General features: G+C 34.6%; 1 protein-coding gene across 1 annotated transcript; it reads left to right on the forward strand.

Annotated features, from left to right (window-relative positions):
• The first annotated feature begins 1,590 nt into the window (after positions 1–1,590).
• On the forward strand, positions 1,591–13,520 carry LOC108209624 (V-type proton ATPase subunit a1). Its single transcript, XM_017380626.2, has 18 exons — positions 1,591–1,899; positions 2,824–2,868; positions 4,070–4,192; positions 4,299–4,406; positions 4,703–4,816; positions 4,895–5,071; positions 5,280–5,417; positions 5,658–5,765; positions 5,876–5,983; positions 6,089–6,237; positions 7,470–7,623; positions 9,265–9,425; positions 10,158–10,364; positions 10,451–10,634; positions 10,746–10,829; positions 11,745–11,938; positions 12,019–12,078; positions 12,829–13,520. The coding sequence occupies exons 1-18, from the start codon at positions 1,759–1,761 to the stop codon at positions 13,031–13,033; spliced, it is 2,460 nt and encodes an 819-aa protein (XP_017236115.1). The 5' UTR covers positions 1,591–1,758; the 3' UTR covers positions 13,034–13,520.
• The last annotated feature ends 310 nt before the right edge of the window (positions 13,521–13,830 follow it).

A 13,830-nucleotide genomic window follows, 5' to 3' on the forward strand; every position in this document is an offset into this window, starting at 1 on the left:
CGTTGGGGCTGCAGCCTTGCAGGTTGCCGTTACAAGCCTGCAGAGTGCAGAGGGCTCGTTGAAAGGGCTCGTTGAAAGCTGCCAGAGAAGAAAGTACAGCTGCAGATAGCTACAAGTGATCGTTGGAGAATACAGTGGATTCACGGTTCCAGCGGTTCCGCGTATCCAGTGGACCGGTTCCACGGTTCCACGGTTCGAACAAGCCGGTTCCTCGCGGTTCTGGGCCGATTTCGGTTCGGTTCAATTTCAACCCGTATTCACCCCATGTGCAGTAACGGGTCGTGCCGCTTATGAACCGGCCCATGTTGACACGGTTCCGGGCGGTTCCAAACGTAGTTCGGGGCGTGCCGGTTCAACTGTTCGGCCCGAATGGCTGGCTCTACCTATAGGCATGTAATTTTTCATGCAGTCTTGCGTAAGTTTTGTTTGTTCGTATATAATAATTTTTTTAATGCGGTTCTTCAATCGAAAATGAAACCTGACCGGTAAAAAATCGAATCCGAGATTTTGAAACCGAACTGGCAATAAAGTTGTAGTTGAGATTTTTGATTTCTAAAAAAGAGCTTTTTTAACATAGAATTGCGCTATTTTAAAAGAAAACAAAACTTTTGTTTCAGCTTATTTGCCAGACACTTTAATCACTTACAAGTCTTAATTTGTTTCCAACTTTTATTTTCATTTTTTTACTTATTCAAGGAAGAAACATTTATTTTAAGTTCATCCAAATGACCCACTATTTTATAATAGAAAGTGCATTTTAGATAAGAGTTTGGTAGTGTTGAAATGCTTTAAAGCATAATATTTGTAAATCCTAGAAACGAAGTGGCAACAAATAAAAAAAGGGGTTGATTATCTAGTTGGTCACTGAAGTGGGCTTAATGTATCAAATTGGTCATTGAACTCAAAACGGTATCAATATGATTACTGAAGTGGCCATAAATATCAAACAAGTACCTTGAAATATAAGTTCAAGCAGAAAAAATATTATTTATAAAGTTGTACATATTATTTTTGAATGTTATCAAAACCAAGTAAAAGGTTATGACTTCTAATATTTATGATAATATATTTAGATTTTATCAAGTTTATTTATTATTTATTTTTAATTAAAACAAAAAAATACTATATAATAAAATATAAATAATAAATAAACTTGATAAAATATAAATATATTATTTAAATACTAGAAGTCATAAGTTTTTAGTTGGTTGTGGTAACATTTAAAAATAATGTATAAAACTTTATAAATAATATTTTTTACAACTTGAACTCATATTTCAATGTACTTGATTGATATTTTTGGTGACTTTAGTGACCATCTTGATATCGTTTTGAGTTCAGTGACCAACTTGATACATTAAACCCACTTGACCAACTTGATAATTAACCCAATAAAAAAGGGGAATAAACAGCAATAAGATGAGAAAAGGTCAACCAGACAAACGCCCACTCGTACCGCAACTTGTACTAGCAGTAGTATTTTACTCAACGATACTTAACAGTAAAGTCTTTCTCATTTTAATCCCCCCAATTTAATAAAAAAATAGATCTCATTTCAAAAAAGTAAAAATAAAAAACAGATCTAATTTCATGCACATTTGTTTGTTTATTTTCTTCCTCCGGGTCTTCAAAACTTTTCTTTTGTTCTAAATTGCCATGGCACAATCTCTCCAAAACTGAAACCAACGCTACAGAGAGATTGGGAAGAAAGTTTGGTGATAGGAATTATCAGATCGAGATCAGAGATTGCTGATTAAAATGAATTACGTCGACAGTTTGCCGGATATGGATCTGATGCGCTCGGAGAAGATGACTTTTGTGCAGTTAATTATTCCTGTCGAATCCGCTCACCGTGCCGTTACTTATCTCGGTGAACTCGGCCTTCTTCAGTTTCGTGATGTATGCTTTCTCTTTTCTCCCAATCATTTTATTCGTTATCGATATTTGATTTTCGCTAGCTCAATCCAGTGTGTTGATTATGTGCCTTCATTTTTGTAAGTTGAGGATTCAGGGTCCGTTTTGAATGTATAAATGCAGTGCTATCATGTCTGTTTTAGTTGCAGAGTGTAATCATATTTTAGATTGCCGACTAGTATTTTAATTGTACAATATGTCGATGTTTGCTTGATTACGGATGCAATCAAGTTCTAGTCATTGTACTCGCTACTAATTCTCTGTTCTCACTACTAATTCTCTCTTTATCTGTAATTGTATTCAAGGAAAGCAAATTAATGTATTAGGAAACAAATTGTATACGTTAGGATTCTTAAATCTAATTAATAGATGTGGTGACAAAACACCTACGTCAGAATTCACGAAGCTATGTAATAATTATGGTGATAAAAGGCGCACAATTCTTCTAGAAGTTTGAGTTCTAGAAAGCTTCGCATAGTCACAAGTGATTATGAACGCGAAAGAGAAATTACACAAGACTAGATCTATTAAATGGCAAGACACAAAGAGCCCTTAAGAACTTCTTAATGAGGACACTGTTGATTTGACAGAGTTTTTTTCAGTATTCAAATTGTTTTGTGTTTTTGGATCTTCATATTGAATTTCATATTTCTCAAAATAAAGAATTTAAATATGTAGGTGTTAGGTCATTGATCCTTTTGCAAATTATGCCAATAACATGCAGTAACATTGCTTGTATAAACATCTAAGTAAAACTATCTAGCCATATTATTATTATGTAGTCTTGGTGTCTACTCTTTTCTCGCATGATTACATTAATTTGAGGGAATATCATTATTGCCAATTATATTGTGACATTGTTTCTCATCCTATTTGTTAATCTACTGTGGTAATGCTTTTGCTTTGCAGTTAAACGCTGATAAAAGTCCTTTCCAGCGGACATTCGTAAACCAGGTATCAATCAATATATTTTCGACTGAAGTGCAATACAGAGCTAACATCTTTTCTATTTTATAATTTAATTTATGGTCAATGTCTTTCACTAGTGTGTATGTAAACAAGACATTATAGATTAATAACTGAAATTTTGTTAGTTGTCTTGGTATCGTAAGTTGTCAACTTCTTTACCCTTTTTAGGAGTTTCCCAGTATTTATGCAAAGGAAAGATTTAGACAAAGCTTTTGTGACTTATTCTAAGAACTTGCTAATGCCTTTGTTAGGGAGATATCTTTGGTAATAATGAAAGAAAAAGCAATGTGTGTGGAAATAAAAATTGAAGATGTTTCCAAGATAAACAGGAGAAAAAGACGGAGCTGGAAGTTATTATTTTTATTGTATAATTGTGTCGGTTTTGGTTATATGCAACTATGCAAGTAATTGTCTATCATAATACATAATTATCAGCAGTATTTACGTACTAGAGATGAGAATTACTTTCAGGATTGTGTTTATCTTTATAGTCGTATGAACCTATTCGCACCCATGTAATATTCATTAGTTTTCAGATTTTTAAGTATTAACTATATGGTATATCTTCATAATTTTTTCAGATTTTGGAGTGTTATGATTTCATCATTAATTGGTAGGTCTCTGAAGGCTTTTATTCGTAATTATCATGTCAGTGTATCCAACTTAGATTCCATTGGCAATGAGCGGAGTAGCTTCTGAGTTAAATATTAAGTTTTAGGCTTAATGGAAAATATATAGGACTTTGTTTTTAATAACAGTTGGTGGATCATCTGAGGGTTAAACATTACTTAAGTTTTATAATATTGTCTTGAATCAGCGAGAAATCGGAAGATCCATAGTAGAGGTTATTAAAAATGATAAGCTTTTAATCAGTGTATATGCACTAGTAGGATATGTTGTATACAACATGAGCCACATGTCTGTTACTATGTTTTGTTGGTTAATACATGCAGCATTTTGTGTTGGCGTCGCAACAGGTGTTTAACACATTATTGTTTTATGTGGCAATAGAAGAATAACTATAACTATATCCAGAATTTGTAAGGATTTAGAAGTTCTTTATTGCTGCAAAATGTGCATATGAATATGGAACATACAGAACATGATTGAATACGTGAATTTCAGGTCTATATATGGTGGAAACATCTTTTCATGCTCAATTGTCTCATTGTTGGGTTATTCGCAGGTAAAACGATGCGCAGAGATGTCAAGGAAATTACGGTTTTTTAAGGATCAAATACACAAAGCAAGTTTAGGGTCTCCTATTCAGGCGGGTATGCAACCAGACATAGAGCTGGAGGAATTAGAGGTCTGCTTAATTGTTACCTCCAATCTTTTTTGCCCACGTCCTTGTAAATACAATATCAGATATTGGTCTTCCTTACAATTTGTGATTATCTTCCTCTTAACTTCAGATACAACTTGCTGAGCATGAACATGAGCTAAACGAGATGAACAGTAATAGTGAAAAACTGCAGCATACATTCAATGAGCTGGTGGAATTTAAAATGGTGTTGGAGAAGGTATACTCAATCACACTATTATTGCATAAGAATATAGCTTCTGTTTTTAGGTCAAGTAAGGTGTGGGAGAATTACAGAGGCCATGTGGAATGATCTAAAAAGTCGGCCGTGTAATTACTATTACACTTGTCTCCTTCATGCAACACTTTGTTTATGTTCGCAAAGAATTTACTTTCAGTGGGAAGGAATGCACCATTGTAGTATATATTGGTGTACCAAGTCACATACATATTGTTATGATACAATTAATATGCATGAGGTGCTAACTCCTGCCTGATGGAACAATTAATATACAGGCAGGTGACTTTCTTCTATCAAGTAAAGGCCATCCAGTAGATGAGGATAGAGAGTTGGAAGAACATGCCTACTCAAACAATGATTACTCAGATTCAGCATCTTTACTTGAACTGGTTATCATCTAAACATGTTACTTTTGGCTACTTTATCGTGACTAATGTTTTGATATATCATATATGCTTTATTCACAGGAAACACAACCTGGTCCGTCGTCAAGTCAATCTGGTTTAAGATTTATTAGTGGCATAATTTCTAAATCCAAAGTTCTAAGATTCGAAAGGATACTGTTTCGAGCAACAAGGGGGAATATGCTTTTCAACCAGTCAACTGCGGACGATCCAATCATGGATCCTCTATCCACTGAAATGGTTAGGTTCTTAATTAATTTATATAGCAATCACGTGTTTATAGCGTTTCTTAGTCCATTTGTTACTTGTTATAGGCCATCATACATAATTTTTTCAGTTTTATATAAAAATGTGGATTTACTGCAGTACTTTTTAGTAATTTGGTAAGACTTGTAAGCTAAATTTGAAGCTGCTATTTAGCATGACTCCATGATCTCATATTTTTCAGGTCGAGAAAACAGTATTCGTAGTGTTCTTCTCAGGAGAGCAGGCAAAAACAAAGATACTAAAAATATGTGAAGCATTTGGAGCAAATTGTTATCCTGTTCCAGAAGATATAACAAAGCAGAGGCAAATAACTCGAGAAGTATGCTGTCACCAAGGCACACAAACACACACACAAAACTAAGTATATTCATGCTTTAGAATGTATTCCACATGATATTATTCTTGGGAATGTGTTTTTTGTCAATCAACTGACATTATATTGAATTATTTATGGCTTCACCTACACCCAGCTCAAGTGGGAAGTCGGAATTGTGCAGCTCTTGATTGTAGTTATTCTTAGTGTACTACTTCTGGTCTAATTATTAACTAAATGATTTAGGTTTTGTCACGCCTATCTGAATTGGAAACCACTTTAGATGCTGGAATACGTCACCGGAATAAAGCTTTGACTTCCATTAGTTTCCACCTGACCAAATGGCTAAAAATGGTATGATTAAGCTGTTTAGATCTAAATTATTTTTATTCTCAGTGCAGGAATTGGTAAGACTGTCTGTTCCATCCGAAGGAGCTAGACTTATATCTTTGTTGTTTTCGTAGGTTAAAAGAGAAAAAGCAGTTTTTGATACTTTGAATATGCTGAACTTTGATGTTACAAAGAAGTGTCTTGTTGGGGAGGGGTGGTGCCCAATATTTGCAAAAGCGCAGGTGCTTTTTTCTTCCACTGTAACATTGTGCATCAAATATGTCGGTACCAATTTGAAACATATATAATAAATTAGTTATTAAGTGTTAGTGTATTTTCTTCTATAGATTCAGGAGGCATTGCGACGTGCTACATTTGATAGCAGTTCCCAAGTAGGTATAATATTTCATGCTATGGATGCTCTGGAGGCACCTCCAACATACTTCAGGACCAACAGCTTTACAAATGCCTATCAAGAAATCGTTGATGCATATGGGTAGGTTATATTGATCAACTTGAGTAAAGTACATGGCTGTTTCTGTTTTTGTGGACAGATATTTTTTATCCAATTAGAATAGAGGGAAAAAAGAAGAAGATAAATTGACAACAAGAGCAAATTGCTTAGTGCATGGAACTTGCTTTACAAAGGGATCCTTAGGGAATGGGAACTCCATAGATATTGGCATTATCTTTGAAGTTCACATTGTTGGCCATTTATTAAAAGAAATGAAGAGAATGTTATACTAGGGAGAATGATTTAAGTGATATCAGATATGATATATGTTCTGAATATATTAAGTGGCCTTTTATAGGCTAACACATAGCGATAAACATCCCAAAAAGACAGGACTTCAAAATACTTATCACTACTAACTTATTCATTCTAATCTTGAACTAATTCCACTTATCCGATAGCTAACAATTTTAATAATTAAAAAAAACAATTCAAATAACTTTGAATTAATATTCTCAACATTCCTTAATTCAAAGTACTAAATTTTGACCAATGATGTACTTCTCAAGATCATTTGCTTGGAGCACTTCTCTCTGCAAACTTCTTCTAGGTGCACTTCTCACCATTCACCAATTTCTGATGTTGATGCACTTCTCATCAACTTACAACCCTTAGGATCCTTTTTTTAGAACTCAGGAGCACTTCTCTCCATATGGCGTACTTCTCACCGACAATTCTACTATATTATTACTTCCATGGCCATACGTGCCATGATTTCCTTCGCACTCATCTGTCGTGTGCCAATGTTTTTCCTTTCCTCTTTGAACCTCTCAGCATTAGTATTTTCATATTAATCCTCCTATTCAACTACCTCGACCATTTCCGAACACCTCATAGCATTTTTTACTTAATCAATCTGCATCACATATATTTTACAAAAAAATTCAACATACACGTAAACATGAAATAGTTGGCTATGAGTAAGGCCACTTGTTTAAGCTAGGAAGAAGATAGAGGGAAAGGAATTTTGTTTTTTTACTATATTTTCCCTTTATTTATAATTGTCTCACTTCATTAATTTAGATGTAAATGTATGGCTATTACTATGTCTATGTTATTAGATGAATTGATATGCTGTTTTAGTTGGATATGATGATGTTTGTTGATTTACTGAATATATTGGTTTCTGTTCTTTCTGTAAATTTTGTCGATTATGCTTCCAAATGGTTAAGTGTGTTCACTAAAAGCTGACGAGACACTTGTAACATTTTCAGGGTTGCTAGATACCAGGAGGCAAATCCTGCGGTTTACACTGTTATTACATTTCCGTTCCTCTTTGCTGTCATGTTTGGGGACTGGGGTCACGGGATTTGCTTATTACTGGGAGCACTTTTTCTCATAGCTCGAGAGAACAAGTTTAGTTCTCAGGTATATCCTTAAACAGAATCTGCTGCGGCTTAAAATCTAGATGCAAAAGTTTGTTCTTTATCTACTTAAAAGAATATATAATGAAAACTAGTGGCGTCATGAGCTATGTTTCTATATTTTCTATTTATCAGGGTTAGTCAATGCCTTTCATTTTCATATTGAATTTAGGACATTGCATATACATCAGACCAGAAGGAATTGATGTAGAAAGATAATCTTAAGTTTGAGAGTTTTATGTTAGCGTCTGCAGGAGAAATTACATTTCGTTTCTTAAAGTACACCACTTATTATGTGGTAGGAGAATTATGAGAATAAGATGAATGACTGACTATTAGCGGAATCTTGTGGTAATGCAGCACAGGCCTTTAATAAGCCAGAATCAAGATATGGGGAAAATATTATAGGCCTGGGAATCCCGTTTAGTAGAGTATACTGGAACAGGCTCAGTTATATCACTGTCATATGTAGGAGTTTATGATTGTGATTGAGAAGAGTATTATTTTGGGATCAATATATTGAGTTATTGAAATTCTCTTGCTGGGGATTTCCACCAGAAACCCTAATCCCTTCCCCCATCAAGTGGCAAATGAGTTGAGCTAATGGATATGAATATGGCTAAATGGTTCTGGATCACCAACAGATATTTGTTGAATGGTTGATAGTGTACTAATTATAATGGACATGAGTAGAATCCAACAACACATTACTCTGTTTGAATTGCTGCATAGCGTGGTGAAGACCTAAATGATAAACACCATGCACATCTGTGTAGCTGTCCGGTTGGTCCACTCTCCAATGGACGAGACGTGCTGACTTAATAACCATGGCCTTCACCTTCGGTTCCTTGCGTGCAGAGTAATTTCGTAGGTTCTAAATAGCAATATATGTAATACACATACATTCATGAACCTGCTATTGTCTAACAGTTACAGGAATGTCCTTAGGGTATAATAGTATTAGTAAAAGCTATACTAATACGGCAATACCCAGTTACTTGGTAAGTGGTTTATATTTGTCTGAAAAGAAACCCTTATTTGCTGTTTGATTGTATCCAACCCTTTCTTTATTTTATCATATGGAAAATCTTACCCCATCTTAGGTGGACAAAATTGAAAACTCAAAAGTCAAAAGTTTTCAGTTCTTTTCAACTATCTTCGGGAGGGTTAAGAAACAACCAAAACTATTTAGTAGCAACTTAGAGCATTGAACAGTGGCTTAAAGAATCACTCAGCTTGCCTATTTTGTGATTGGAGAGGAGCAAATTAGTTCTCAACTCTTCATTTTCGTGCTAAACTGCATTTACAACAATCGTGTAGCAATAAATTGGTTTTTGTCTACTTTGTAGAAGTTAGATGTACTTAAATATTTACGCTCTTTAAATATGATGGAAGGGCAGTCACAAACAGGAATGAGTAGATAAGGTTTGAAAATAAAGCGACCTAATGTAAGGATTCATGTACAATGAAGGACACTAGAAAATGGTTGATAATTCTCATGTATTTAGATTGTTAAAATCAGTGCTGATGATTGGCTGGTCAATACATGTACTTACCAGTAATGAACAACTATTCTTCTACTGAAAAGGGTTTTGCTTCATTGACGTGCATTGACTTTGGTGGTTTTCTCAACTTCCTTTTTCAGAAACTTGGAAGTTTTATGGAGATGCTATTTGGTGGCCGCTATGTCCTGCTTCTGATGTCATTATTCTCCATATATTGCGGATTGATTTACAACGAATTTTTCTCTGTTCCTTATCACATATTTGGTGGTTCTGCTTACAGATGTCGTGATGACTCATGCAGGTCTGTGTTTGATCATTTTAGTCTTCTGTTATTATGAAACATCTGGAACAGAAATTATACTGCATAAATTTGCAATATTTTAAACATTTTCCTATTAATTCGCCCAAGGCTAAATGAGATATATAACATTACAATGTACTTTTGCTACATCACGAGTCTGTCTAGTTCTTACTGATACACGGGGAATTCTCCATGGAGTGGAGCGTCCTGCTATAATCGGTCTTAGTAGTCTTCTTGCGGCAATCTGGCTACTTGTCGTAACAGATTATATGTTTGTTATATGATGTATGTTTTAATAGTATCAGGTGACATAATGTGTTTCTATAAATAATATGGCGATTCTCCATGTAGAGAATATTGCTAAAATGTGAGTGACCAGAATTTGGTATGATAACAGTGAATTGAGCAGATAATATATTTATACAGAAATATGTGTAAATTGTAATCGTATTACGGAAAGGATGTTGGTTCTTTAAAGTGTTCGATACGATGCTGCAATGGGCAATGTTTTTTTTAAATTTGTCTTTTAAACTGTCTATATATGTGACATCTAATCCTCCAGATCTGTTGTCACTTTTTTTTCTGTCTGATAACTTTGCTATCCAAATAAAATGAATTAAGAAATTATGTAGGTATTCTAAATAATTATATGAAAGAGTATCTAACCTATGCATTGTATTTATATCTGAACTATGCTAACTAATACCTAGAACAAACGTATGTTCTTGCCAGTAATGCATATACAGTGGGCTTGATCAAATTTCGAGATCCCTACCCTTTCGGTGTTGATCCTAGCTGGCGTGGAAGTCGCAGTGAGCTTCCCTTTCTGAACTCCCTTAAAATGAAGATGTCCATTTTGTTAGGTGTTGCTCAGATGAACCTAGGGATCATGCTCAGTTACTTCGATGCACGTTTCTTTGGTAATTCGCTGGATATAAAGTGGGTACTCTCTTCTTCCCTGTAGTTAAATCATGAATCTATAATGCATTACCCAGAAATTTTGATTTTTTTTGCTCATTGCTTAGGTATCAGTTCGTGCCACAGATTATCTTTCTGAATAGCCTTTTTGGTTATCTCTCACTTCTCATTTTGATCAAGTGGTGTACTGGTTCTCAAGCTGACCTATATCATGTGATGATTTACATGTTCTTGAGTCCCTTTGACGATCTTGGTGATAATCAGTTGTTTTGGGGGCAGGGTGTGGTTCAGGTATGTGTTCCCTCTCTCTTCTCTACTAATTTTTTTATAAATAAGTTACTGTCACCCTGGATGTAACGCATAATTCATATCACAGCCTTAATAAGTTTGTTTTTGTCACAGGTCATGTTGTTGCTTGCGGCTCTTGTTGCTGTTCCATGGATGCTTTTCCCAAAACCTTTCATTCTAAAGAAACTTCACTCAGAGGTATTTTGTGTCAGATATTTGTATAGTTGCTCACGTAGGTTATTTGTATAGTTGCTTACCTAGGTTTTTTTGGAGTTGAACTGTCCACGATAATTCTTGACTTGAGTTTGTTTATTGATCTAATCATGGTCATGATATATGTCCATTTAAAGTTAAAGAAGCTAGGCACCAGACTGGAATAGCCCTAGGCATTTTCCGCTGGATGACATTAACCCTAGATTTTTGGTGAAAATGCAGGGGTCTACAATGTCTTCCAGTGGAAATATCACTTATCCTAGGGTTTTTACCATCCAGCGGTTTTTTTCCGCTGAAAGTATGTTGCTATGTTGCTTATAATCAATTGTTCTGGACCATTACCCATAATAAATATGAAAAATATTAGGGTTATATGATATATATATATATATACACACATACACACATACATACATACATATATATATATATATATATATATGATTTTTAATACTTTTCAAATTTATATTTTATTCTTACATGTATTTTTGCCCCATCAATATTTACGGCTGGCTTTGCCACTGCTAACTTTTACTGAAATAAACCTTTAAATGCAACTTAAAACACTGGAAAGAAGAACTAGTACTATCCTGTTTATGGTACTTTTGAAAGTACAACTGACGTTTATTTTGTAAAATCAAATCGAATTCTCTGATGTTCATTGGACACACAGTATTCTGCCTGGAAGTGGTAAAGGAACATTCATGTTTCTATTGAGGCTTCAAAATGAGATACATCTTTTGTGTTTCTTTTCGTGTGCTGCTTTCTGATCCTATAAATGCATTTATTTTTCTTTGTGAAATGTGAACTCTAGTTTTAGTGTTAATAAACAGAAAGGAATTTGTTTGGAATGTGATTTGTGTCGTCTGTTAAGTATAACTCTGTAAATATTTTATCTAGAGATTTCAAGGACGGACCTACGGTGTTCTTCGAACCTCTGAAGTGGATCTTGATTCAGAACCTGATTCTGCACGCCAACACATTGAAGAATTTAACTTTAGTGAGATCTTTGTACACCAGATGATACACTCTATAGAATTTGTACTTGGTGCAGTTTCTAATACCGCATCATACCTTCGTCTCTGGGCTTTGAGGTATGGCTTTTGATGCAAACCTAATCATTTCTTGTGACCTACATCAGTATGTCATATGACATTTACTACTGTGTTAACAGCTTGGCACACTCAGAGTTATCTACAGTTTTCTATGAGAAAGTACTCCTCCTTGCCTGGGGGTAAGTTGTTTTCTTATGCTAATCTTGATGCAAGCTCATATGTTTTTCAGCTTAATTGCAAATACTTTGTTCAGATTTATGGAGATGCCTATTTTGTTTCAACTGTGGATTTATTCGAAAGTTAATATGCAATATTAATGTAAAAAGTATGGTAGATTTTGAGATTTAGGTTTGAGTGCACGCTGAATGAAACGTGTCCCAGATTTCATTAAGCTCAACTGAGTAGTTCTTTTGTTTCATGTTTCAGTATCTTTTCTGTCCTGTCTCATCTTGCTCTGGTTCACTGAGTTCCAGAACTATTATGCACTGTTCATTACTTCATATGAGACGATCCCTTGCTATGTTTTCAAGTTCAGTTTTCAATAACTCTTTGTGCTCACAAATTAGCCAAAAAAAAAAAAAAAGGAAACTATATGGGGTGACAAAGTTTGTTATGAGTAGGAGGGGTGCACAACTTGGTGCTATTATAATACTTTATTAGTTTTATTGGTGGGGGTGAGGGGTTTGCTGCTGCTAGAGCGTGCAATCTTTTTCCCTGTGTTTTGGCATTTGAAGCTGTGAATACGTGCTCACCAAGATTTAATTATAAGTTATTACAGGGAATAACTGGTATAACTCTGAATTGACTTGATGCTTCTTTCTTTCCCGTAAAATGCTTTCTTGTGACGATGCATAATCTGAATCTGCCATGTATGCTTACCTTATGTTGTTCTAATCCCTTTTAGCATTGTCAAATAATGGTCTGTGCAGATATGACAACATCTTAATTCGCTTGGTGGGGTTAGCAGTGTTTGCATTCGCGACAGCATTTATACTGCTCATGATGGAAACGCTTAGTGCTTTTCTTCATGCATTGCGTCTCCATTGGGTGGAATTTCAGAATAAGTTTTATCATGGTGATGGTTATAAGTTCAGACCTTTCTCCTTTGCCACGCTAACCGATGATGATGAGTAAATACTTAGGATGTATCTATTTCTGAGCTTCCTTTAAAGGAAATATAGGCCAGAAAAGTTCTGTGTTACCATGAGCCTAGAGTGAGAGCAGTTTCTGCATCTGCAGGACTAGAAATGGGGAAGGTTCCAATATATGCTCAACCCTTTTATAGACGACACTTTTTTTGGGATTCGAAATCGTGACTCAGCACGCCACTAACTTTGGTGTGTTTTACAGTAAGGACGGCATGATCCTTTCTCATTTTAAACGGCTGCTCAATCTGATCTATAGATGTAAAGTTATGAATAGCCCATTTTGGTGAAGATGGGTCATAGGTTTTATTTTGGTCGGAAAAAAACTGGTCCCTGAGACTTTTGTAGTGTCATTTTACATAACTGTTTTATTTTGCAAATAGAAATTGAAATTTAGATGTAAAGAATGTACAACAAATGTTGTTCTGCGGAATAGCTTACAATACACGCAGCTGCTACACCAAAGTATTATTTTCCGGATAGTGGGTAGTTGCATATCTACTTATCTATCTATACTATACTATAATAAGCCAACATGGATTTTGTAGTTCAAGGTTTTAGTTATATTTTTTGGTTTGGTACTCTCCTTTTGGTACTACAAGTCAACAAATGTGGACTCTATTAGTATTACATTGTTAAACAGTTTCAAATACTAAAAACACTCATAAAAATACATTATCATATAATATTTCATTAAAAAAAATATAATGATGTTATAAATAAAATTATAAATATATAATTTTGAATATCTTTTTTGAACAACAACCTCCATATAACTCTTTTTAA

This window comes from Daucus carota, chromosome 2 (assembly GCF_001625215.2).
Source record: "Daucus carota subsp. sativus chromosome 2, DH1 v3.0, whole genome shotgun sequence".
NCBI lineage: Eukaryota > Viridiplantae > Streptophyta > Magnoliopsida > Apiales > Apiaceae > Daucus > Daucus carota.

Bases quoted from the DNA above. Each gene is read 5' to 3' on its own strand.
- LOC108209624 (XM_017380626.2), top strand. From the start codon at position 1,759: ATGAATTACGTCGACAGTTTGCCGGATATGGATCTGATGCGCTCGGAG. The intron at 4,817-4,894 runs GTTATCATCTAA...CTTTATTCACAG, and splicing joins CAGCATCTTTACTTGAACTG to GAAACACAACCTGGTCCGTC. The intron at 11,939-12,018 runs GTATGGCTTTTG...CTGTGTTAACAG, and splicing joins CTTCGTCTCTGGGCTTTGAG to CTTGGCACACTCAGAGTTAT.